Consider the following 23703-nt stretch of genomic DNA (forward strand, 5'->3'; position numbering starts at 1 on the left):
ACAGCTGGGGCTACAGGGAGACCCGGTCTAAAAAAGACAAAAAAAAAAAAGTCATCTTAAGTGGAAATAAAGAAAGCATTGATCCCATAGCCATCAGACAAACCTTTGGCACTGATGAGCATGGCATTATTTTGACTGTGGCAGCGGCTCTATGGATGCAGGCATATGTCAAGATGCATCTGGTCACACACTGTGTATATATAATTGATTGCACATAATTAAACCTCAATAAAGTAAAAGAAAAGCTCATCTTATGCAAAAAGTGATCAAGTTTGCAGAATGTGATATTTCCACATGATGAAAATAATCACAAGTGGATTAGAAACAGTGAAATCTAGAACATTTCTGAACGTATCAGATACTACTACAGGTCATTACGTTCTGCCACCTCTCAAAAGTTATCTTGGCAGGATGTTCATTCATCCATGATCATGTAAACTCTAGCATAGTTAAGGTTCACGCCTTATGGATTACTAATTAAAAGGCATGCAAACAGTAAGTAGGACTCCTCTGCAACTCATCAGACTGGGGAAAGAGCAACTCCCTGAGCCACAAGCAGAGAAGGATTGCTAAAACTATGTCTGCAAACACCTTCCTTTTCTGGCCTAGGTAGGGCTCTGAATGTGGGAATCACCTTATGTATAGCAGGCACAGATTTATTGATTTATGATTAGTCTAAGCCTCCACTTCACAAATCTTGTGCACCGCTAAGAACTGTCTCCCACCAGGCTCCAATGCCTTAGAAGTAATGGTCGGCAGGGAGAATGTAACACTGACACTGGATATCAACAACTAGAAAGTGTTGAGGATTCACTAAGGGGAACAGATCTGCCAATTGTGGTAACTTGCAAAGCACTATTGTAAAGCTGCACTGCATGAGTCTGAAGAAACTTCATTAAGGAGGTGGTAAGAAGCTGTGGAAGCAAGAATACAAATCAGAGGCATGTTACAAAGGCTAAGGCCAAACGCACGGCCCATGTTCACTGAACAAAAACTTGAAGGGCTGTATTATACGACTGTCAAGCCATGTAAGTCTCCACTTGCAGGAAGAGGAAATGGAATCATATGATTTGCACATTATGGAGGTGACCACGGAGCCTACCAAATACACAACACAGGGGTTAAGACCCAAGGCAGAACTATCAGCTATCCAGGTCAGGGAAATATTGGAATCATGTAGATGAACTAATTAAATGTACACACTGGGGAAAAAAAAAACAATAATCATGTATGAAAATTTTAATATCAATTGTCTTCCTTTTAAAATACCTTGCCTTCCTCATTTTAGTTAAGAGTAACCCCACCAGTGCTTAAGACTCGGTACTCCTGCATCTGCCTCTTCCTACATGTTTTCCCTTAAAAGCTCATACAGGCTGGGTGTGGTGGTGCACGTCTTTAATCCCAGCACTTGGGAAGCAGAGGCAGGCAGATCTTTGTGACTTTGAGGCCAGCCTGGTCTACATAGTAAGTTCCAGGACAGCTGGGGCTACAAGGAGACCCTGTCTCAAAAAGACAAAAAAAAAAAAAAAAAGCTCATACGTACTTTTCTCTTTCGCTAGTTGTATGTGGAAGGTAACAGAGTTCATGCGGGTTAATCCTGGGTATCAACTAGGACCCCTTGAGAGTCAAACAGCAGAATGTTTTACCTGTCTCATTAGAAATGCTCACCTGGTATCCTTACTTATTTAGAAAATACTGTTCTCCTTAGAGTAGTTCAATTCAGAGACAACAGCAGTCCAAAACATCAAATTTTAAAGCTAAGTGTCCACTGCATTAAAACAATCTAGAAAATAATCAGTAGAGACAGCAGTTCACATTAGGGCACTAACAAGTGAATTTGGGGCGTGTGTGTGTGTGTGTGTGTGTATGCACGCACATGTGCATGCAGATGTGAATTCATGTGTATGTGCACGTGACTGGAGGCCAGGGGCCAACCTAGGATGTCTTCCTCCTTTGTTTTCCACCTTATATTTTGCAACAGTCTCTTATTGAACCTGGATCTCACTGACTGGCTAGACTGGCTGGCAGGTTATAGATGCGCAGCACCATGCCCAGTTATTCCACGGATGATGGTTATCAGAATTCATGTCCTCATGCTTACACAGGAGGCACTTTACTTGGCACCTCGGGCCTGCGTATTTGACTGTATTAATGATTTAAAAAGTAAAACCTAAAAGTGAGATGGTCTTGCTGTCTTCTCCTCCTGAATACCATGGGGGTCAAAGATGAACTCTGGGGAAACATCCATAGGGATACGGTATGCTCGTGGTTCAGAGTGTATGAGGGAAATAGCTTTAGGAGGGACCAAGAATTCATTTCAGACAAAGTAAGAATTTGGCCTTACTTCTACTTTATTAAATAAACATGGAAAAGGTCAAGGTCCCTGAAGAGTACCTTATGTTAAACACCTCCCAAAATCAAGAACTTTGAAAATAAAAACCTGCTAAGCAATTTGATGATCATTGGCATTGTTAAGTTAAAAAGTAACAAGAGTCAATGTATCAACAAAAGCTTCAATTATGTGGTTCAGTGACATTCTTTCATAGTTACAGAAAAAAAAAGAAAGAAAAAAAACAAGACCAGTAGATTTGCCTAGTATCTTTAAAATGCATTTTTTTAAAAGCCTTCGTAAGTAGAAAGATATTACAACTCAAGGCGCTAGACAGAAACCTCAGGTGATATGCTGGTGATGCATCATTGCAGCATGATGCATTATTCAGGGGGCTGTAGTAACACCTCTAAGCAGACCAGTACGTCCAGGAAGCCGAACTTCTGCAGAACTCAGGGACTATAAACCAGCCCGGAGCCAGCCTGCCCTCTCTGAGATACAGAACAAGTCTAGCTTTCCAGCTGTGAAGGGGGGAAATGATTTGGATTATTAATTTATAGCTGTATGCTACAAAAATAGTCCTTGGAAATATGCAGAGGGAAAAGAATTTAAATTGAGAGGAGAATCGAGAAGCAGGAGTCAAATATTTGACTGAAGAAGCAATCACGAAAATACTGCCTTGGGCGGGAGGTCTGGGCAAAACTGAACCTTGGGATACTTATGATTTTTTCATGGGAATTCCGACTCTCCATAGGAAATCAACAGGTTCAGGAAAGAAAGAAAAATACAGCAACATCTTTTAAAAGTTAACGAATTACAACCCATTTATGTCAAGCCTTCTGGGAAGTTTTCTGGAACTAGGTACAGCATAAATTAAGTGCCTACATCAATATTTTTTTAATGTGGAATCCATGTTGCATTGGGACTTAATTTCAGACACTATAAGACCTTATAACAAAGTTAAAACATTTTTTAAAAGGCTTGAACAACTAATACTAGCCCATGAACCAACCTGTCGTTTCTCTCAGGGTATTGTGAAGAGACAGTTTTCCACTGTATTTGAGTTATACTGTGACAAAGCAACAAGTCTGAACCTGACCTGTACAAATGAGAAAGAGATACTTGAGCAAACATGGGGGAGTGAAAAAGACAGGGGCTTCGGGGCACTAGGACAAGGGTAACAATAAAATGGAGGAACCTGCTTCACCAGTGACCTAACTCAGGAACTCTCATACCATCCCTACCCATGCTCACCTAACTGTGTTATTCCCCATGCACATCCTAACTACACTGATGATGATTGGAATCCACCTCCATCATCTGTCATCATCTCACCTCTGCCCACTGTTCACTTCCTAAGAGTAAAGTCCCAAGTACAGCACCACACCATCTGCTAGGAAAACTGGACCTGGTCCTGCTGTAGGACTCCAACATGAAGAGTTTCATAGGCATGAGGGGTCTATACATGTGAGACAAGCATAGACAAGACCTTTTCCTTTGATCACTGTCATTTTATCAAGAGGCAGTGTGCTACAATGTATTCTTTATCACAGTTTTGCGAGGTGGAGCAAGTGGAAATTATTAGTCTTGTTTGAAAATTACTACTGACTAAACCTTTGGACCCATGAAAAAATGTTTAATCTATGTTTGCCCATAACTAATTGGGACTTCATACGGTCCCCTCTGTTTCTTTGTTCTGGTTTTATAAGTAAACTAAAGACACTGAAGAGGAATCTATAAGCACTTGTATCCGATATTTTATTTAGTAATGTTTTTAGGATTATTTTATATAATAAAAAAATAAACATTACTATAATCCAGTTTTTAGGATTATTTTATATAATAAAAATAAACTGAACTATAGAAGTAAATTATCTAAACAGCTGGGCGTGGTGGCGCACTCCTATAGTCCCAGCACTTGGGAGGCAGAGGGAGGCGGATCTCTGTGAGTTCAAGGCCAGCCTGATCTACATAGTGAGTTCTAGGACAGGTGGGGCTAAAGGAGACCCTGCTTCAAAGGGACAAAAAAAAAAAAAAAAAATCTAAGGAGAGGCTGACAAAATAAAAATACAGATATAAAGGAAGAAGAGGTGCCCAGGCCTGCCTGGTAAAATCCAGAAAGATACAGGGATGTTAGATGGCAAGGATGAGCAAGCACCAGTTCACAGTGTGGAGATCACACAACCAGGGGGCCTGCTGCAAACAAGAAGGAGAATGGGAGATCTGGTACTGAGCAGTATCTAAAGCTCAGGTTCACCAGCAGTGAGCCATCTGGGGTTTTAAAACCACTGTCATGCCTTGTGACACGTATTCATACAGAGGATTAGAAAAAGCAAGCAAGCATGGGAAAGAAGACACAATTATAAGGTTTTCATACGATTTCAGGCAAGGAATCACGTTTAGAGCTCAAACAAGGGTAAGAGAATTGAGAACTGAGTGTTTCAAAGAAGAATTGTGAAGGTGAATGAGACAGAGGGTCCCCAGGAAAGCCACAGGTTGCTCCAACCTGGAGCAATGCAGTAGATTCTGATAGTGCTAAGACAGTTTATAAGGAAAAGGAAACAAAATAAGTCTGGTAGAAAGGAACTGGAAGTTAACTTTTAAAATGTTAAGTCTGAGTTACCATGAGACATTTAGGGAAACAAATCCAAAAAGTAGTTGGAAACATGGGTCTGAAACATGAGAAAACTGTTCCAAAGCATGCATTTGGGCAAACCAAAACTGGACATATTCTGAAAAATCACAAGAGAACTGGAAACACAGAGGTCTAAAGACAAAGAAAAATCAAGTTAAAAGAAAAAAAGTTATCATAAGAGCTTAAAGAAAACATCAAATCTTGGACTTCTAAGTGACATATTACTTTCAAAAGCAAGAGACAAGTTTCAAACAGAGTGTTCTCAATTAAATACTCCAGAATATGGGCCAGGCACAGTGGCTTATGCCTATAAGCCCAACACTTGGGAGGCTGAAGCAGGAGAACAGCTGCCGGTTTAAGGCAAACTGGGCTACAGAGTGAGACCTTATCTCAAAGGAACAAAACAAAGTACATGTAAGATGGAACAGAATGGAAAGAAACCACTGGGCCCAGCACCTAAAAAGTCATGAATGTAAAGAGAATCATTCAATAAGGACAGAGGCCAGCTGCAGAAGTGGATGGACTTTCAGTTGGCTGAGGAAGAAAAGGTGAGCCAATGGCGGAAGGAGCTTGTCTGGAGGACAGGACGCAGTTTTGGAGTAAGAACCAACAGAAAAAGAGAAGGGTTAGAAAGAACAGAGAACAGAAAAAAGTTTTTTGTGGTTTTTTTTGTTTTGTTTTGTTTGGGATTTTTTTGGTCTTTCTGAGACAGGCTCACCCTATAGCCCCAGCTGGCCTGGAACTCACTATGTAGACCATGCTGACCACTATGAACTCACAGAGATCTGCTTGCCTCTGCCTCAGGAGTACTGGGATTAAAGGCATGCGCCGCCACGTTCAGATTTGAATAGCGTACAGACAAAAGTTTTTAAAAAAGAGACAGAAAATATGGTAGGTTTAGAAAGCAGGAACACCATGGGGAAGCAACTGGGAAAAACATCTATACAGGGTTAATGTGAAGGGCTAACAGACGAGGTCTTACCAGGGAAAAGTAACCCAAACCCAGAGATACACTGAACTCTTTTTTTTTTTTTTTTTTTGTCTTTTATTTGAGACAGGGTCTCCCTGTAGCCCCAGCTGTCCTGGAACTCACTATGTAGACTATGAACTCTTTCTTATGACAGTATTAAAAGTTACTTGACAAAAAGCTGTACTGCTTTTCTTTTGAGGTCAAACAACATGCAACAAATTTACTATTGGAAAACTCCCATCCTGCTGCACTATGATCTATCAGTCCTGTCCCGTCTTATCCTACTCTATCGTATTCTAGACCCCTTATTTTGTCCTGTGTCTTCACTACGCCTTCCTTAGTCTTCAGAGAAGTGCAGTACAAAAACAAAACAACAACAAAACCCAACACATTTCGATTTGGTTCCACATCAGATGGTACTTCCAACATGAAGCTTTCTTGATCAACTTAGCAGGCTAAAGAACATGATTTAAAAGTAAAAACAAAACAACAAAACCTAATTTTTTAATCAAACACCTGCCATTAGCCAGGTGTGCCCTCCCCTCCGCTCCCCAGCTATGGAGATAGAGTTGCATTTCCTAGACGTTGGCTGACTTTGCTCATTCTCCCCATAGTCCTATGGTCCCTTTAAAGGCAGAGCTTGATTTTGGAGAAAAATGTCACTCCAAAGCTCATTGATTCTCAGTGTAGAATGATTTACATTCCCAAATTCCCAAGGGGAAATGGCTACCTCAGCTCCTGATTCTGAGCTGACTCAAATCTAGTCGCCTGGACTGCAACATTTAATCCTGAAACAGCAGCCAGTGGTTTTTAACATTATTTGTTGCCTAATGGAGCAGGTGATTGAAGAAACTCTCCTCTCAGGGCCGTATGGGAGACTTCTAAATTATCTTTCTTTTATCAAATTAACTATTACAAGCCATCAGACCAGCTCCATGGTGAAGGTCGGCTTGGTGCCAGCTGCTATGCAAAGCAACCTGGAATAGTGGGTTACAGATAAGTACCCTGAATGTAGCCTGCAAAAATTAGTAGCTGAGGGCTATGCGGTCTTCTGGTTTCTTTAGAGTAATCTGTGAACAAACACTTCCCTCATTGGCTCCTCCTTTACTCTCAATCCTGTCCTAATTTTGAACATTTAACCGCTTTATTGAATGTGCTGTCTCCAAACAAGGAAGAAAAAAAGCGTCTGAAGTGAAATCTAAGGGAAAAAAAAATCCTTTGATTTCTGACCAGCACAGACCTCATTCTTAAATTACTTAAAAGCTTAACTACCATGTCAGCTCTTAACCACTGTTAACTAATCCTTTCAGGATCTTTCTGTTTATGCTTATGTGAATAGAAAGACTGGTTATAATAAGTCTGTTGCATATTATCTAGTACTGTAGTTTAAAATTACTTTTCAGAATTATTAACAATACATTTTCTTCCACTAAAAAATAAAATCTCAATTCTGTCAAATATAATAAATGAGGACATAGGAAGAAATAAATATGAACTTATTAACTGAAGAGAGAGTAGATCCAACTTTTTAAAAAACATTTTACTTATTATTACTATTTCATGTGTATGTGTGTATTGCCTGCATGTATGGAAGTGCACCCGTGTTGTGCAGTGCCAGTGGAGGTCAGAAGAGGGTGTCGGATCCCCTAAAATTGGAGTTACAGACAGTTGTTAGCTGCCATGTGGGTGCTGGGATTAAAACCTGGGTCTTTTGCAAGAACATTCAGTGTTCTTAACCGCAGAACCATCTCTCCAGCCCCAGAGAGTGGATACAACTTTTAAATATCAAAGTAAATTTCCTTTTTTTCTTTTGGCTCTGGGCATCATGTTCTATGATAAAACTGTGCTCTGTGAGCAAATTTACCTGTTTATACAAATAGCAAAAGAAGACTTTCTATTATTTCGATAACTATTAGAATGTTAAGTATGCCCAAGTTCTAAGATTTAAGAACATAAAGTGAAAAGTTAGGCCAGCTTTGACTTTTGTGATGCCACAGGGGATAAGCGCTGGCACAGCTGCTGACCTGCCATGCTTGGTCAGTTCAGTCAGTGTGAACTGATTTTTATTAGTTTCACGGCACCCCATGTTGGCTTCAAATGCAGTACCCAGTAAGTAAGGTTGGGGAAAGACTGGCTTTAAAATTTTTAAGACTTGAATACTTCCATAAGTGAAGACAAACGTGTTGCTGTAGCTAATAGATCTTCCTTGTGGGATTTAAGTATTTACTTTTTTCCATCCTTGCTCCAGAAAGTGGACACAGGTGGCTGATTTGAGGTACACATGATATATGTTTCTAATGGTCATATAATGTCAAGCCACATGCAAATGTGAACATACGAAAAAGCATAAACATTTCTACAAAATGTGCAAAAGAGAAAAGTATGGAATTAAAACCCAAATGCATTCATTCCAGACCAAGTTCTGTCTTTGAAATTTGAAATACTTCAAAAAGTTACAGAAGAAAAAATTTAAAAAGCTGCTCAAGGATCCAACATTTCTTTGCTGTACTACCAGCCAAGGGAGAATTCCCCACAAACTGCAGCCTTCCTAAACTCCAAAACTTGGAATGGACTTAGAGGCTAAATGCAACTTCCAGATTGCTGTTTTCTCTGTATTCCCCTATGCCGGCATTAAGCAAATGATATGGTTTAGGAAATCTGAAAGGCAGACCATAGCTCAAGGAATACAGAAACACAAGATCATATAGCAAGTCAAAGCTAATTTCAAAAGGCTACAATCCAATCACGCATTTCCTATAGGTAGTCAGATAGTAGTGGGTTTGGAATAAGTGGACATACAATCACAGCTCAGTCTAAGTCCAGCCTTTGTCTGGCCTGCAGAAGAAGTAGCACACAGTTAGGAGAGGACTGCTGGGCTTTTATTGCTTAGAACAGATTATCCCAACATTCAGAAAAGGAGTATAAGTATGTAATTTCTTATTTGGTCATAATCATAGAAAAGATGCATCATCAATATGATGAAATGGCCCTTGGTAACACGAGTTGCCATGCCACGCATGAGACACCTTCTGATTTTTGCAGCAAGTTAGCTGTGAAATGATCACAGGACCTGCCAGGCCCACTTAACAAAGAATAAAAACAAAACTGAAGTCACAGATAGTTTAAGGAGCTACCACAAAGACTATTTAAATGCTTTTATAAATAATAAAATGATAAATAAATGATGAATATCAAAAGTTCCTCCCCTCAAAATATGTTTTTGTTTGCTTGTACTTAAATAATGATCCCGAATGAAAAGCAAGAATTCAAAACTGAAGGCTTATTACTCTGACAAGGTCTGTACTCCAGGGTTAAGGGCAACAGCAAGAGGCGAAGGAGGGAATGTGGGGGGTGGGGGGATACAATGACACGTGCATAGAAATGTTGTAGCGTATACTAACTTGTGAAAAATTAAGTATTTTAAACTGTTTTGTATATTATAAAAAAGAAATTCTGAATCAGCAGGGAAATAGTGTCTATGGCAGTCAGACAGCTAGATCCGATGTTACAGAAAAGCCAAAGGGTGGGGTGGTTGGGGTGGACACACGCATGTATCTGTGCTTATAGGAGGACTGGCAGAGGCCACCTTCGGATCACCTGTGAGAAGCACATTCTCAAAAGCCAGTATTTCCCAAAGGGCAGGGACTTTTGCCACCTCTTCCCAAGCTTTTGTGAAACATTTCCACAGGCTCCACATCTCCTTGGTTGAAAACTCCCAGCAATGAGAGGGGTGGGTAGTGGAGGTGATCTTTTCAGAAGATGAGCTCCTCTTTGTGACACCAACACAGGTAATGGAGACATCCGACTGTCATGCTGCTGTGACACCAAACTGAATGTTCTCATAAATGGGCTGTGCCTTCTCAAGATACTGAATCCCAGCCCTGAAGATTTCTCTGATCAGTCAAGGCCACAGTAGAAAGATAAAAACAATGTCCCAAAGACAAATTATACCAAAGTACCAAAATGAGCGTGCTTATAAGGCAGCTTTGATTAGGGGTATAATTTACCCCAGTTGACTTATAAAACAAAAATATTTTTTAATTAAAATTTTTTTTTAATTTTTTTGTGTATGCATGTATTGCCTGCGTGTAGGTAAGTGCACCCATGTCGTGCAATGCCCACAGAGGACAGAAGAGGCTGTCAGATCCCCTGGAACTGGAGTTATGGACAGTTGTTACCTGCCATGTGAGTGCTGGGATTCAAACCCGGGTCTTCTGCAAGAACATTCAGTGTTCTTAACTGCTGAGCCAACTCTCCAGCCCCAAGAAGACTCTTCTTAACTGTCAGTGAAACCATTCTATGGCCATCGGATCCTGGACTGTAGGAACGGTTGTTACCTGCCATGTGAGTACTGGGATTCAAACCCGGGTCTTCTGCAAGAACAACCAGAGTTCTTAACCACTGCTGAGGCATCTCTCCAGCCCCTTTTTGTCTAAAATTTAAAAACATCTATGCCTAGTTGTCTAATTTATTTCAAGGTATTGTCGAACAAAATTTTGCTTTTACCAAAAAAATTTTAATATACTGAGTTACACTATCTCAAAACAAAACAAACACTCCTTAACAAACACAGTAATGTATTTAATATGATAATGCGCAAAGCATGTTAAATGATGGAATGCTTCAGAATGATCAAGAAATTGAATTTTAATTTAAATTAACTCAATTAAATTCTAACATCTTAGTTTTGTGACCGTTTTCAAGAAATTTTCCCCCAAGGAAAGTTGAAAAGGGAAAACAAACCAGTGTGTTCTACCTGGTTTCTGTTGGCCATATTTATAAAAACAGAAAAATAAGAGATTCTACATGCTAGGGAGCAAAAGAAAAATTTAACCAAACTTCTAGACAAAGATTAAAGAATCCAATTTGGCCATTACATAATCACACAAAGGTTACTTGCCCCAGCAGAGCAGTGAAGGTGAGCACAGTCCCCAAATGCACATGCTCAGAAATGTACTCCAGAGGACAGCTACCTCATTAATTCCAGTCAAGCTGTCATTCAAAGGCAAACAGCTCGGCCTTTGTTTAACCTGATTTACAATACTTATCAATCCTTTTCTACTCAAGGTACTTTCCTCCCATTATTTGTAAAATGTGTACAGAGGGTTTTTGAAAATGCTTGAATACAACTCATTTTGGTCACACAGAGAAAATGTTAGTCAACTAAAAAGAGATCTTTGTAAAGTTAAGAAACAATTTAGTGAAATTTTCTCAGTTTTGAACATTTTTCATAAAAATAAAATAAATTTAACTAGGAATTACATTTAAATTTTTTAATGTCCTGATCCCAGTTTGCAGCAATATCAAATTTATAAAGAAAAAATAACAACTTAATTTAAATTTAAAATATGCATTTAATTCATACTTCTTAATCTTTTGGAGTACATTAAATTTATCAAACAGTATGGTTTTAAACAATGTGATTTTAAACAATACAGAACAATTTAATATGTACGTGGGAAAATACTTTTCCTAAGATAAAAATAAAAAAAAAATAGGTGCACGTTTTAGAAATAAAAATAAAATTCTTGAATTTGGATTTTTTTTATTTTAACTTGTATGTCAATTTGTTGTCTTTCTAAAATACTTTTAAATGTGATTTAGTCTTTTCTCACGTAATTTGGGTTCTTCAGACATTTCAACTTCACGTTAGCTAAACACGGCACTGAAGCTCAGGTAATTAAGGACCTGAGGAACCTTAGATTCTGACTTTTACAGACTTTGTGGTTTATTCCAATGAAATGGCAGATGAGATCATCTGGGGAGGTGGGGCGTAAGTGTGGCTGTCTGGGATTTATTCTGTTTTATTTTTGTTTTTGTTAGGGTATTTTTAGAACATCCTTTCAACAAAATCATAGACACAGTTAAAATTCTTATGATAATGAAAACTCAAAACCATTCCATATGTTAGTTTTATATTATTTTCTCATGAGAAAAAATATACTGCTCATAAATCAAAAGCAAAATGCTCTATGTTCAGATGGTGGAACAACAAATCCCCAAAGGCAGCCGAGGTGCAAATGCCCACCACCCACTTCTGAGAGTAAAGGGGGCATTTGGCAAGTCTTGCAGTAGAGGAAGGGCTCGCTTCACTGCTGCCTTATCCTGGGGACTGAACTTAACAACAAAAACAAAACACAGAAAACAAAACAAAAAAACATTATGGAATTAAAAACCCTGGCAAAAATTCCTTTGATATAAAATATAATCACTACCAGTACCCTCTTAAGAGTTGATAAACTATAACAGTACAGAAAATTTTACTTTTCCTTGGCCATTAAATAAAAGATTGAAAGGTTTTTTTTTTTTTTTAACTTTTCAAACAGCAATGACTTACAGCACCCAAAAGATACACAAGTAAAAATGCATTATGAATCATCTTTTAAAGAAATACCAAAAAAAATTAAAACATTGGTGATTAGGTAAATACTTATGATTCCAATATAGAAGTATTTACCACTGAAGTGGGCTTAAACACAATCCTACCTTGTCCCAGTCCTACCTGCCTGCCAGAACAAAATAGGCAGCTGACCAATTATGGGTGTTTATCTATACAGGGCCCCTTTGTTCTCCAACAATGTCAGGTGCACACAGCCTGGAACACATTTACCTGGAGGATTCTTGGCAGGATCGTTGTGGCTTGGACTTCCTGATTGTCCAGAATCTGTAAAGAAATCACAGAATATGTTTTCTTTTTAATTTGTTTTGAAAGAATTTCACAATCCCAAGAAGGACTTCAAGAAAAAAAAAAAATTAAAGGTACAACAATGAAGTGTTTAAATAAAACATACTTTCCTAAGCCTTTTGATAGCAACATTTTATTCATCAAGCTAGACATACATCTATAACATATTTCTTCATCAAAAGGAATGAACAAGTACTCTTCTATAATGCTTTGAAAATATAGAAGGCTTTTCTGAACCACGAGGTTTGGCTGCAAAGCCACTAAAGATGGTTTGAAGGTTAGGCAAATATCAAGGCCAGTTAGTGGAAACTTGAAATAGAGCAGATATCATCCCTTAAAACATGCAATCTACGTATAATTAAACACACTTTTAAAAACGTGAAAATATGTTTTTATTGGGAGAGTAAAAATACACAGAGGTGAAATCCCGCTCTTCCAGAGTTTCACATGCATGTTCAAATGAGAGCCTGTTTTTCCAGGATTTCACACACACGTTCACATATTCACGCCAGTAATTCTCCAACCTACTGGATCCCAGCCCAGTTCTGTCTGCATCCCATAATAGCAATCGATTTGCAAACACCAGGAAAAGCATAAATTACTAGGTAGAAACCAACATGGCTTTGTGGAGAGCAAATTGTTGGATCAATTTGATCTCCATCTGTGAGAGACAGTCAGGTATGTTGCCTAGTCCATGCTCGTCCTCAGCGATGCCACGGAATGGGCACAAAGGGCATGCACTGTTAGTGTGCCCTTCCTAACTCATCCACACTGCTGTGTTTGGCTGGCTCCCCTACCTCCATGTCCCCTCTGCATTTCTCTGTGTCGTCTGCCGGGGGTTATTATACACTTACTTTGTCATCTAAAGGTTGCTTTGTAATCTTCTTTTATTGGGTCTAGCACTTAAGTTTTGTCTCCCCAGCTAAATTGCATGCTCCTAAGCAGAGGCAGTGTCTGTCTACCTCTTTGTCTTTCTCAGGGTGCCATTCATGTCTGTGAACATAACCAGGCTTGCAGTGCACACCAGAGGGATGGATGGCTCAGAGTCAGCAGCCATCTTTGCTTGCTTAGAAATGGCAACAATGAACGCCATAGTGAATTTCAACAAAATGTGATAGCTTGGTACCAGGGGTGGCTCTGTCAGACTGTCGTGTACCCACAATTCACTTCGCCCAAACCTGGGGGCCCATTACACTCGAAGCTAAAAAGGTATTGGTTTTCAGTTAAGCAGAAAAATCACATGCCTATTTTATTCAACAAAATTATTTGGCTAGACCAGGTTGGTAATTGACAAACACTGCAACTGTTTGTACTCTTGACTATAAGAACATCCTGTTAATTATTCTTGTATAAAACTTGGTTATTTATTTGTGCTTGCCAGGTTAACGGTGAGAGCAAAATGTTATCCCTCTCTCCTGTTGCCTTAATTTTTCTTCCTTTATGTTCTAAAGCAGATTTCATGAAATCTTAGCAAACTTATTTAATGATACCAACATTGTTCTTCCCAAATGGAAGGGCAAGAACTGGAGAGGAGACCATGGCTCTCTGGACACTTGTTAGAGTCTCCTGCATTCCACATCTCCCAGGAACTGTTCAGGACATTTTCTGGGCTTGAGGCCAGTCTCTGACTTATAACTTAGGAGAGTCATCTTTTTCTTTCTACATTCCCATCAAAGAGAATATCGGCCACCTTTCAAGCCTACAGTATGGAAGTTATATCAAAATGATAAACTCTGTCATTTTGCTACAGCCTCTGCTATTTCTGCCTTGAGTTTTCCTGATGTGACTGTGTATCTATGTTGCATTAAAGTTTAATTTTTTAGTGATTCTGGCCTCTTGAGAGTCCTACTTACACAAGTCATACTCAGGGGCCATACCTTCCCCAGGTTTCTCTTGCCTCTCTAGAGCTACTTCACATTACATAGGCTACCACTGCCTCAGCAGGCAAGTGGCACAACAGACCCAGGCCCATTGTGGACTCTATGCCTGAGCCTTATCAGGCATGGCCACAGTGACTATGAAACAGCACTCCATCACTCTTCCTCACCTCTAACCCTAAACTTTATGTCTAGCAAAATAAAGAGGGCTGGAGAGATGGCTCCACAGTTAAGAACGCTGGTTGTTCTTGCAGAAGACCCGGGTTTGAATCCCAGCACCCACATGGCAGATAACAACTGTCTGTAATTCCAGTCCCAGGGGACCCAACAGCCTCTTCTGTCCTCCGCGGGCATTGCACAACACGGGTGCACTTACCTACATGCTGGCAATACACGCATACACATAAAATAAAAATAATAAATAAAATTGAAAAAAAAAAAATAGAACGAACATCTCTTCCCTCTTCCATTACAGGGACCCTGCCTGGTTAACACAGCACATCCTTCATTTCCCTAACACACCGGGTTCCACTGAGACGCTTTTCCTCTCTCCCTCTCGTCTTCTCTCCTTCTCTCTCTTCCTTCCTTCTGTTTCTAAAAGTTCCTTCCTCTCATTTCCAACAACTGCAGACCAATTTCAACTGAAAAAATATCCACTAAGAATGCCACAAGAATTAGGGAGAAGCTGAAATAAACTCTATCTTTGAGTCACACATTTGCTTTTAGTATCAGTTCTACTTTCTATAATGAGCTGCTGTTTATGCCCCCACCCCCCAACAGGTTTTCCTGCAAAGTCTATGCCCTCATGAAGCAAAACAGCAAAGACTGTGTCCCCAAAACACAAATGAGGGTCCTGGAGAGAGAGGGCAACAACACATTTACTTTCAGATTGTGCATTCTAACCCTGCAATCGGCTCCTGTGTCACCGTAGATCAGTCACTCAATTCCAACTGCTGGAAAAGAAAGTAACTAGGGAGCAGCAGTTGGCAGGGAAACCAAGAATGAACTGTCATTGTGGTTGACTTCAGAGAAGGAATTACTCAGACCACATCTAAAACCTCCACAATTCACCACCCAGATCAAATTACTCCAGATTCAAAGGTTTCATTAAGCACTTCCATCACTCGACTCAAATCCCCCCCCAACCCATGCGCCCAGGCGGGTGTATGCGCGTGTGTGGCGGGTGTGTGCGCGCGTGCGTGTGTGGCGGGTGTGTGTGTGTGTGTGTGTGTGTGTGCGCGCGTGCGTGTAATGCACTAGACTGAATCCTAGCTCTGACCATCTCTAGTTAAATGGTCTTTCACAAAATTAATTAAGTTTTGGGACTGGAGAGATGGCTCAGCGGTTAAGAGCACTGACTGCTTTTGCAGAGGACCCGGGTTCGATTCCCAGCACCCACATGGCGGCTACAAACCGTCCTTAACTCCAGTTCCAGGGGAATCCGACGCCTTCTTCTGACCTCCGTGGCATTTCACGACACGGGTGCACTCACATACATACAAGCAATACGCTCAGACACATAAAATAAAATATTAAAAATAAAAACAAAATTAGTTAAGTTTTAGCGTCTCACACCTTAATCTTCAAAACTGCAATAATACCACCTAGCCCAGAATCCCTGCAAAGACTACATCATACCAAGAACAGAGTCTTGGTTCTGATACAACCTACGCCATCACTACATGAGAGCTATCATTAAACAGAGAGCCACATTAAAATTTTAACATTTTTTTCTAACGCTCAGGAAGAGTTCAGGGGGAAACTAAGTTCTAATGACAGCGGTGCGCACCGGGAAATATGCACGGTGGGTCTGCTGAATGCTAGGCTGCTACCACCTGGGAACACCTGTATTCAATGCCTCAGTCCCAGGCCCCTTGAGGGAGGAGGTGCTACTCCCTGAGCTCTTGGGAGCTGCCATGCTTGGGATGCAGATAGAAGCAGTTGATGCAATCCTCTTCCTGAAGTCTGAGGCCTTGGAGGGGCAAGGCTGGCAGGAAGAGGGTTGGAAGCTGCCTAGCACACTGCATGTCAAGTCTAGGGAGATTCTGAAGAAGAGGATGGGTCTGGAAGGTGCCAGCCAACACCAGCCTCCTCCGTTATCCTTACCTCCCTCATTTCTTGATCTGAATCTATACTTTCTACATTTGTCACCACATAAGCATAATTTTGAAATGAAATCCACTTTGAATCACTTCTTCTGAAAACCTCTTGGTCTCTTCAACATGGGTTCTCTCTGTGATGCCCAGGCTGACCTCAAGCTCCTGGACTCAAGGGATCCTCCTGCCTCAGACTCCCCGGCAGCTGGGATCACAAGTATGTACCATCCCACCTGGCTCTTCTCATTTACAAGTGTAAATCTAAATCTATGATTTATTTTTTCAGGAAACTGAAAGACGAGATCTCTAAATTATGGTTCTTAACTCAGACACTCCTGGTCCCATGGGTTAAAGAACTTCCATAAATAGGGAAAAGCTCACACTCCCACATGACCCTTACAACTTCTTTTCCAGTTCTTCTGCTCATTCCTTTTTAAAAATCAGTCTTTTCTGGCTCTTCCAATCTCCAACTTTTGCTAAGAAGGGCTCAGACTCCCTATGATCCAATCTGACTAAAGACCCCTGAATACTGACTAAGGACCTCTGAATACTTTACTGTGTGTAAAGTTGCTGGTTGTCCCATCTGTGCCCCGGTCCAGACACACTGCCACTTAAGTGGTTGTGATGCAATCTTGAAATTGCACAAAGCCAAATGATCCTCCAGTAGATTACAGGCTTCTGGGAACCTGACCTTCCCAACTTCCCTCCTCACTGCTGCTTATCAGTACATTCAAAATCACTTTCAGAATTTAACAAACCTTGTAGCTGTTCTCTAGAATGGCTGAAATTTGTTGTTGTTGTTGTTACCTACTATAGGCTATGAAAAGAAGCTGACTCTACCTCAAAGTTAGTGTCCATTTTCTCTATTACACAACAACAATAAAAAGCGTTTTCTGGATAAATCCAACGACAATTTGTTAAATATATAATAATAAGTAACGGCCTGTGAAGCAGTGGTCATTAAGCAGTACTGTAATGACTAAGCAGACTTCTCTGAGGTAGGCAGAACACGACTGAGAGTCACTATGCAATCATCAATTACAGAAAATCAGTAGGATTTCTGGAGCACGTTTGTACCCAGGAGCCTGGCAATGCGTAGAACACAGGATACTTGCTCTACTTCCATTCAGTTTATAATGACCTAAAATGTTTATGTTTATTATTAATTATTATTATTATGTGTGTGAAAGTGCCATGGTACATGTGTGGAGATCAGAAGACAGCTTTGTGGAGTTGGTTCTTTCCTTCCACTTTTTATGTGGCTTCTGGAGATTGTCCTCAGGTTGCTAGGTTTATGAGGCAAGCACCTTTACCCGCTGAGCCATCTTGTCAGCCTTAAATAACGCTTTTAAGAAACAATATATATTATATCCATTCTTGAAGCTCAGAAGTGATCCAAAAAGCTAGGTGTACACAAATTAGAAGCTCAGGGAACAAAGAATGGGCAAAGGTTGATCAGGAACACTGGTCAGTTAGATAAGGGGGAAGAGTTCGATATGCTATTGCACAGCAGAACTACTAAGGCAACAGCAGTACACTATCCAAAAAGCAAGAAGGATTTTTGATGTTTTCACCACAAAGAAAGAGGAAATAGACATGGCAAAACTGATTTAATGCTACAAAATGTACACATGTAGAGACACATTACATGGCACCCCATAGATACATACAATGTCTGGGTTTCTGTGTATCACTTTCAAAGTTAATTGCAATTAAAAAATCAATATACTTGATACAGGTGATTATATATCAAAAAAGAAATAACCAATTCTTTGTAGGAAGGGGGCACAAGGTTATATCATAAAAGGATCTGATGAAGGTGACCCTTGGAATAGGGTCATTAAGAAAAGACCTGATCTGCTAACTTATGTCCATTCTTCATTATGTCGCCAAGATTATCTTTACAAAACTCAAAACTAATTAAGCTAAATCTCTGTGAAAACATTTATATTCCAAATATTCACAAAAGAGTACTAAAGGTTTTAATATGCCAACCAAGGCACCTTGACCTGGCCCTGGCCAATACCTGGTTATACCTTAGCGCCCATGTCCACCTACATTTAGGTGTGAGGCTTCACCTCTAATGTTCCCCTTTGGCTTACCCTGGTATCTTGATAGTCAGTCATCCTTTCTGGTTATTGGATCAAAGCACTGTCTACTACCTTATCTCTCAGAGCTAAATCCCCAATGCACAGAAAACAACTGGCCTGTGAAGTACAGAGGTACACGATATGCCGCACCATGCAAACAACCCATCTACCTTCTGCAGGAAGGAATGGAAACATAAGAGCCATTCCCAAGGTCTGGGCTACTTGGTCCTGCTTCCCCACTTCCAGAATGAGCCACTTTCATCCATTATTAATTATTGTCTCTCACCAACAAAGGGAAAGGGTGGTTTGGTAGGGTTCTGGAAGCAAGCAGGGGGCCAAGGAAAGTCAGTGGCCTGCACCTACAAACCGCCCTTCTACTCCAAGAGGGCTCTTCCTCCAGAAGCTCATCCTGTTCTCAGACTCGAGCATCAGCAAGAAGCAATTGTAGTCAGGTGTAGAGTCCCGTGCCTGCAATTCCCCAACTACATGGAGACCTAGGCAAGGTAAGGAAGAGGCTGCCTGGACTACACTTCAAGTTCAAGGCCAGCCTGGGGTACACTGAGACCCTGTCTGAAAGAATGAAAAAGAGGGACTCAGGGAGGGAGGGAGGGACGGAAGGAAGGAGTTAGGGAGGGAAGCAGGATCAAATTTGAGAAAGACAACTCCAATTTACAGTCATTTTGGCATAAAGAAGGAACTGAACAAGGTAAATTATAGGCCCTCTTCCGGCTCTAAAATTATATGATTCTACAACAATATAGCTTTTATATTGAGGGATATCAGAAGAGTAAATGAAACCCAAACTTTAACCTGTTAACCTACTGATAGCCTCCTGCTAGAACTAAAATTAGTCATCATCGTAAGATAAAGGGTTCCTTTGTCATATTCCTTTGCCATAAGCAGGCTGAAAAAAAAAAAAAAAAAAAAACAGTCCATTGTCAGCTAAAGAATACCAAGAGATTTTAAGGGGTTAGAACAGTTTCCTTCCCTCTAAAACATTATTAATTAAAAAATACTGAAATAGCATACGTTTTTACAAATTAAATATATAGCATGCCAAAAAAGAAGCATTCAGGAAAAAAAAAAAACCCTCAAGATGTAAAAATAAACTTAAGGGAAGTGATGTACACATGCATTCTAAACTAAGGAAGCAAAAACACAAAATGTCCCTGTTTTTCAGGAGGGGGGATGAACTGCTGTCTCTGGACAAAGTCCACGCCCCTCTCCCAACCTCCCCCAGCTGTGCCTGAGCTCCCAGTGACCCCAGAAGACTGACTCTCAGGCTGAGAGCAAGTTGGCCTTACATAATCACAGTTCCTATTACATAACATGGGCCAGATTTTTTTTTTCTTCTCCAGCACAGTTAAAACACTGTTCAGTTTTAAAGGCGGTCTGCTTTGCTAGCTGAGGTGACACGAAACTATAGTTTTACAATATTTTCTTTTCCTCCTATTAAATGTTTATTAAAGTAACACAAAGATACATGGAGAAACTGAGTGCCTTCCTGTCTCTAAAAAGCTCATAGTCTCTCTCTATCTCTCTTTCTCCATCTCTCTCCCTCCTACCCTCCTTCCCTCCTCAGGTCTCTCTCTTGGCTTCTGCGTGTCTCTTTCAATACCATATTATATTATTTAGAGTGAACTACTTTGCACACTTTAGTTAACAATCTCCACACAGAAGTGTTAACTCTTGTGAATGGAATCCTTGACATGTTTTGCTGAATTTGTACCTCTTCCCCTAAACCTAATTGTGAGCAAAAGGGAAATCAAACCACTTTGAATACTTTGGGCAGAACCAAAATAATATTTGTGAAATGTGGCTTCCTCCGCATTTAAAACAGGCTTTCCAACTGAGAATATTTCCCTTCCAAAGACCTTTCCCTTCAGTTTTCCCTCGCCATTGGTTAAGATTGACCCTAAGTATATGATTCAGGAAAATACACAGTTTCAAAAGAAGTTACTGTGATAAGGATCCTTCTGGGATCCTTGGTTAAGCAACTTAATTAACCAAAGAAAAATACAGAGGGAGAATGTATATAGCTTGGAGTAATATACACTACTTCTGTTCCCCATACAATCCACTAGTTCCATTATTCAATTTTCATTTAAAGAACTGCTTTTTTTCCTTAACAGGGAGATTAGGTTCAAAGCCTCATATCCCAAGGATTAAAATAAGGATTTGTTTGAGCTCAAGACTGAAATTTGTCCACAAGAAATTAACCAAAAATCTCAGAGGGCTGAAACATAAGGGAGGAAGTATCTCATGAACACTGGACAGCAGAGCAGACATGCTGACCTCTGAGGACTGGTCCCAGAGCCCAGGGATGATGCCCTGGCACCAGAGGGGCCACCTGCAGATGGCTTGACTGGTGCTGCAGCATTACAGTGGCTAGCACAAGACTCCTCCCCCTAAGTGAAGCCTAGGACAGGTAATCCCCCTCTCTAATGATTTAGTCTAGTGCTGTCTACCAATCAGGAACCAAGGGAGTCAGCAGACCCAAACCAGGATGGCCTGCCTGTCTTCCGTTCAAGGCCTTCAACATACAGAATATAAAGTCGCCATTCCATTCATCCTCAAGATTAACTTTCTACAGTGTGTTTTCAATTAAGTAAATAAAATGTGGTAATTAAATCAAGATTGCATAATATGTTTTTGATTTGTAATCTCATTTAAATTAATTAACTGACTCAATCCTTGTTTAGTTTTTAAACTGGCCTAGTTAGGGAAAGAGTCCCTGGGAGCAAATCCAGTTTTCTATCTTTAAAAACAAGGCAGAACAATCTGGCATACTTTTTAAAAAAAAAGTTGAATGCACCAGCATATCAATACAGAGGCAAGGGCGTTGATGTAGAGGAGGGAGGAGTTTTATGGCATGATGTTGACTAAAAAAAATCATTCTCACACTAGAGAGAAATAAACTAAAACATTTTTATTCAAAACATTTCTTTTCCAATTTTATGAAGATTGCATGTTTGTTGGACGCAAAACATTTCCAGCTGTATTTTAAGTTTCTGAAGAGAGCAGTAAGATTTATAATCTTTCATAAATGCTGCCCATATCCCACAATATTCGATGAACACACCACTGCATACTTCAGTGAACAATTCACCAGGGTAGCTCGCCACAGAAAAATAATGAAGTCCTTTCCAAAACCTGACCAGATGCAGGGGGAGAGACGACTCCTCTCTCCATTAGGGAGATGTGGAGTTCAGCTATACTATGTAACAGAAAAAAATGCTCCACAGCCCCCCCACCCCCCACCCCGCCCTTTCTTGGTAACCAAGAAACTCCAGTTCTACAGCAAGGTATGAAGTGCTAAAAGGAGCAGGCTGGCGTAATGGGAAGCTAGAAATGAAAACCAGAAAGTCATGAGATTCAAAAATAAAGCCATGGGAGGAAAAATGATAAAAGTCAACACAGAATTTCACCCAAAACCAAATGCTTATGATTGTATTAGACTGAAATGTCCTCATAAGAGAAAAGTGTGAAAAACGAACTGCTGTTTTCCTCCAGAGTCCTGACCAGCACTTGATAACACTGCTTGGTAGAGTCTTACCTGCCTGCTTGGGTTTGTCCCTAGTTCTTAAGGCATTATTCTAGACCCTACACGTCACAAACTCCCGAATTCATGAGGTCATTTCCTGTATTTTCCCCAAATGTAATATGGCTTATCTAGTTTAAAGCCAAACCCCTATACACAACTTTCTAATATTTTATCTGTGATCTCTGTTCCCTGGGGCAGGACTGGCTCCCCCAGGCTGGCGTGAGTCTGGACTCCTATCTTCTGGAGCTGCCGACCACCTGGACTCTGACCCTCAGCAAAACACTACATGTCACAACCAGCTTTCATCTTGCCCAGTCAGTTAGAACTGGGTAGGAAGCCAGGAGTGGCTCCCATCTGTAAGGCTGGAGGACTGCTGAGTGTTTGAGACCAGCTAGGGCTACATAGGGAGTTCCAGGTTAACCTATGCTACAAAGTATCTCAAATCAAATAAATAAAATAACCACTAAGAAGGAAATAAAAGCTTAGTCTTTGGCAGAGTGGGTGTGGGGTGAAAAATGAGAAAGGTAAAGTGTACATTAAATTTTAATTACTATTTACTCTACCCCCCAAAACAATCCCCACATGGTAAATCTTCCTGTTTTCCTTCTGGAAGCCCCAACACTGGACTGGGCCAGTGTCCAACTGTCCTGTAACATTTTAAAAACCATGGGGTCAAGACTCATCCGAGTTTTATTTGTAGCTTAGTACAACTCCCAGCAGATACCAAGTCCTCAATCATAAGGAATGAATAGCCACTATTTTACAGGGAGCAAGATGATGGCTGATAACACATTTTTTTAAATATTTTATTTTTATTTTATGTGTCTTGCCTGCATGTATGTAAGTATACCCATGTCATACAGTGCCCTTGAAGGTCAGAAGATGGTGTCTGATCCCCTAAACTGGAGTTACGAATTTTTGCCATGTGAATTTTGGGAACTGAATCCGGGTCCTCTGTGAGAGAAGTCAGTGCTCTTAACTGCTGAGCCATCTCTCCAGTCCAATAACACATTTTTTTTAATCCTCGGATTATAAAGAGTCAGTAATGATAATCCTAACTTTGGCCTGTCTGGTTACCTGTATATTCTGAATTTGTGTCAATATTTTCTATCCAAATACAATGGAGCAGTTATTTCAGTCAATGACCCCAAAGTCATATTCTTATTTGTTTCTCAGTGTAGGCATGTTCCAAAAAATATTTTTCTTAAACAGAAGTTTCTCCTTTAGGTTAGCCATAAAAATACGCCAGGTGTGGTGGCACACAACTTTAATTCCAACACTCAGGAGGCAGAGGCAGAGGCAGAGGCAAAAGCAGGTGGGTCTCTGTAACTTCCAGGCTAGCATGATCTACATAGCCAGCTCCAGGATAGTCAAGTCTACACAGTGAGACCCTATCGCAAAAAAAATTTATATAAGATACCTTTACCCTCAAACATCTTACAAATACAACACAAAAGTAACTGCAATGCAAATCTAT

At 40.3% G+C, this 23703-nt stretch overlaps 1 protein-coding gene across 9 annotated transcripts in view; it reads right to left on the reverse strand.

Annotated features, from left to right (window-relative positions):
• The window catches only part of Nfib (nuclear factor I B), a 236925-nt gene that overhangs the window by 85965 nt on the left and 127257 nt on the right, over window positions 1-23703 (reverse strand). For all 9 annotated transcript variants that reach the window (XM_029553906.1, XM_008848834.2, XM_008848833.2 and 6 more), the window contains exon 3: window positions 12545-12598. In XM_029553906.1, coding sequence (XP_029409766.1) covers window positions 12545-12598 — 54 coding nt within the window. The remainder of the gene's footprint in view (window positions 1-12544; window positions 12599-23703) is intronic.

The sequence above is a fragment of the Nannospalax galili genome, unplaced genomic scaffold (genome assembly GCF_000622305.1).
Source record: "Nannospalax galili isolate Female #2095 unplaced genomic scaffold, S.galili_v1.0 scaffold663, whole genome shotgun sequence".
In the NCBI taxonomy this organism is placed as follows: domain Eukaryota; kingdom Metazoa; phylum Chordata; class Mammalia; order Rodentia; family Spalacidae; genus Nannospalax; species Nannospalax galili.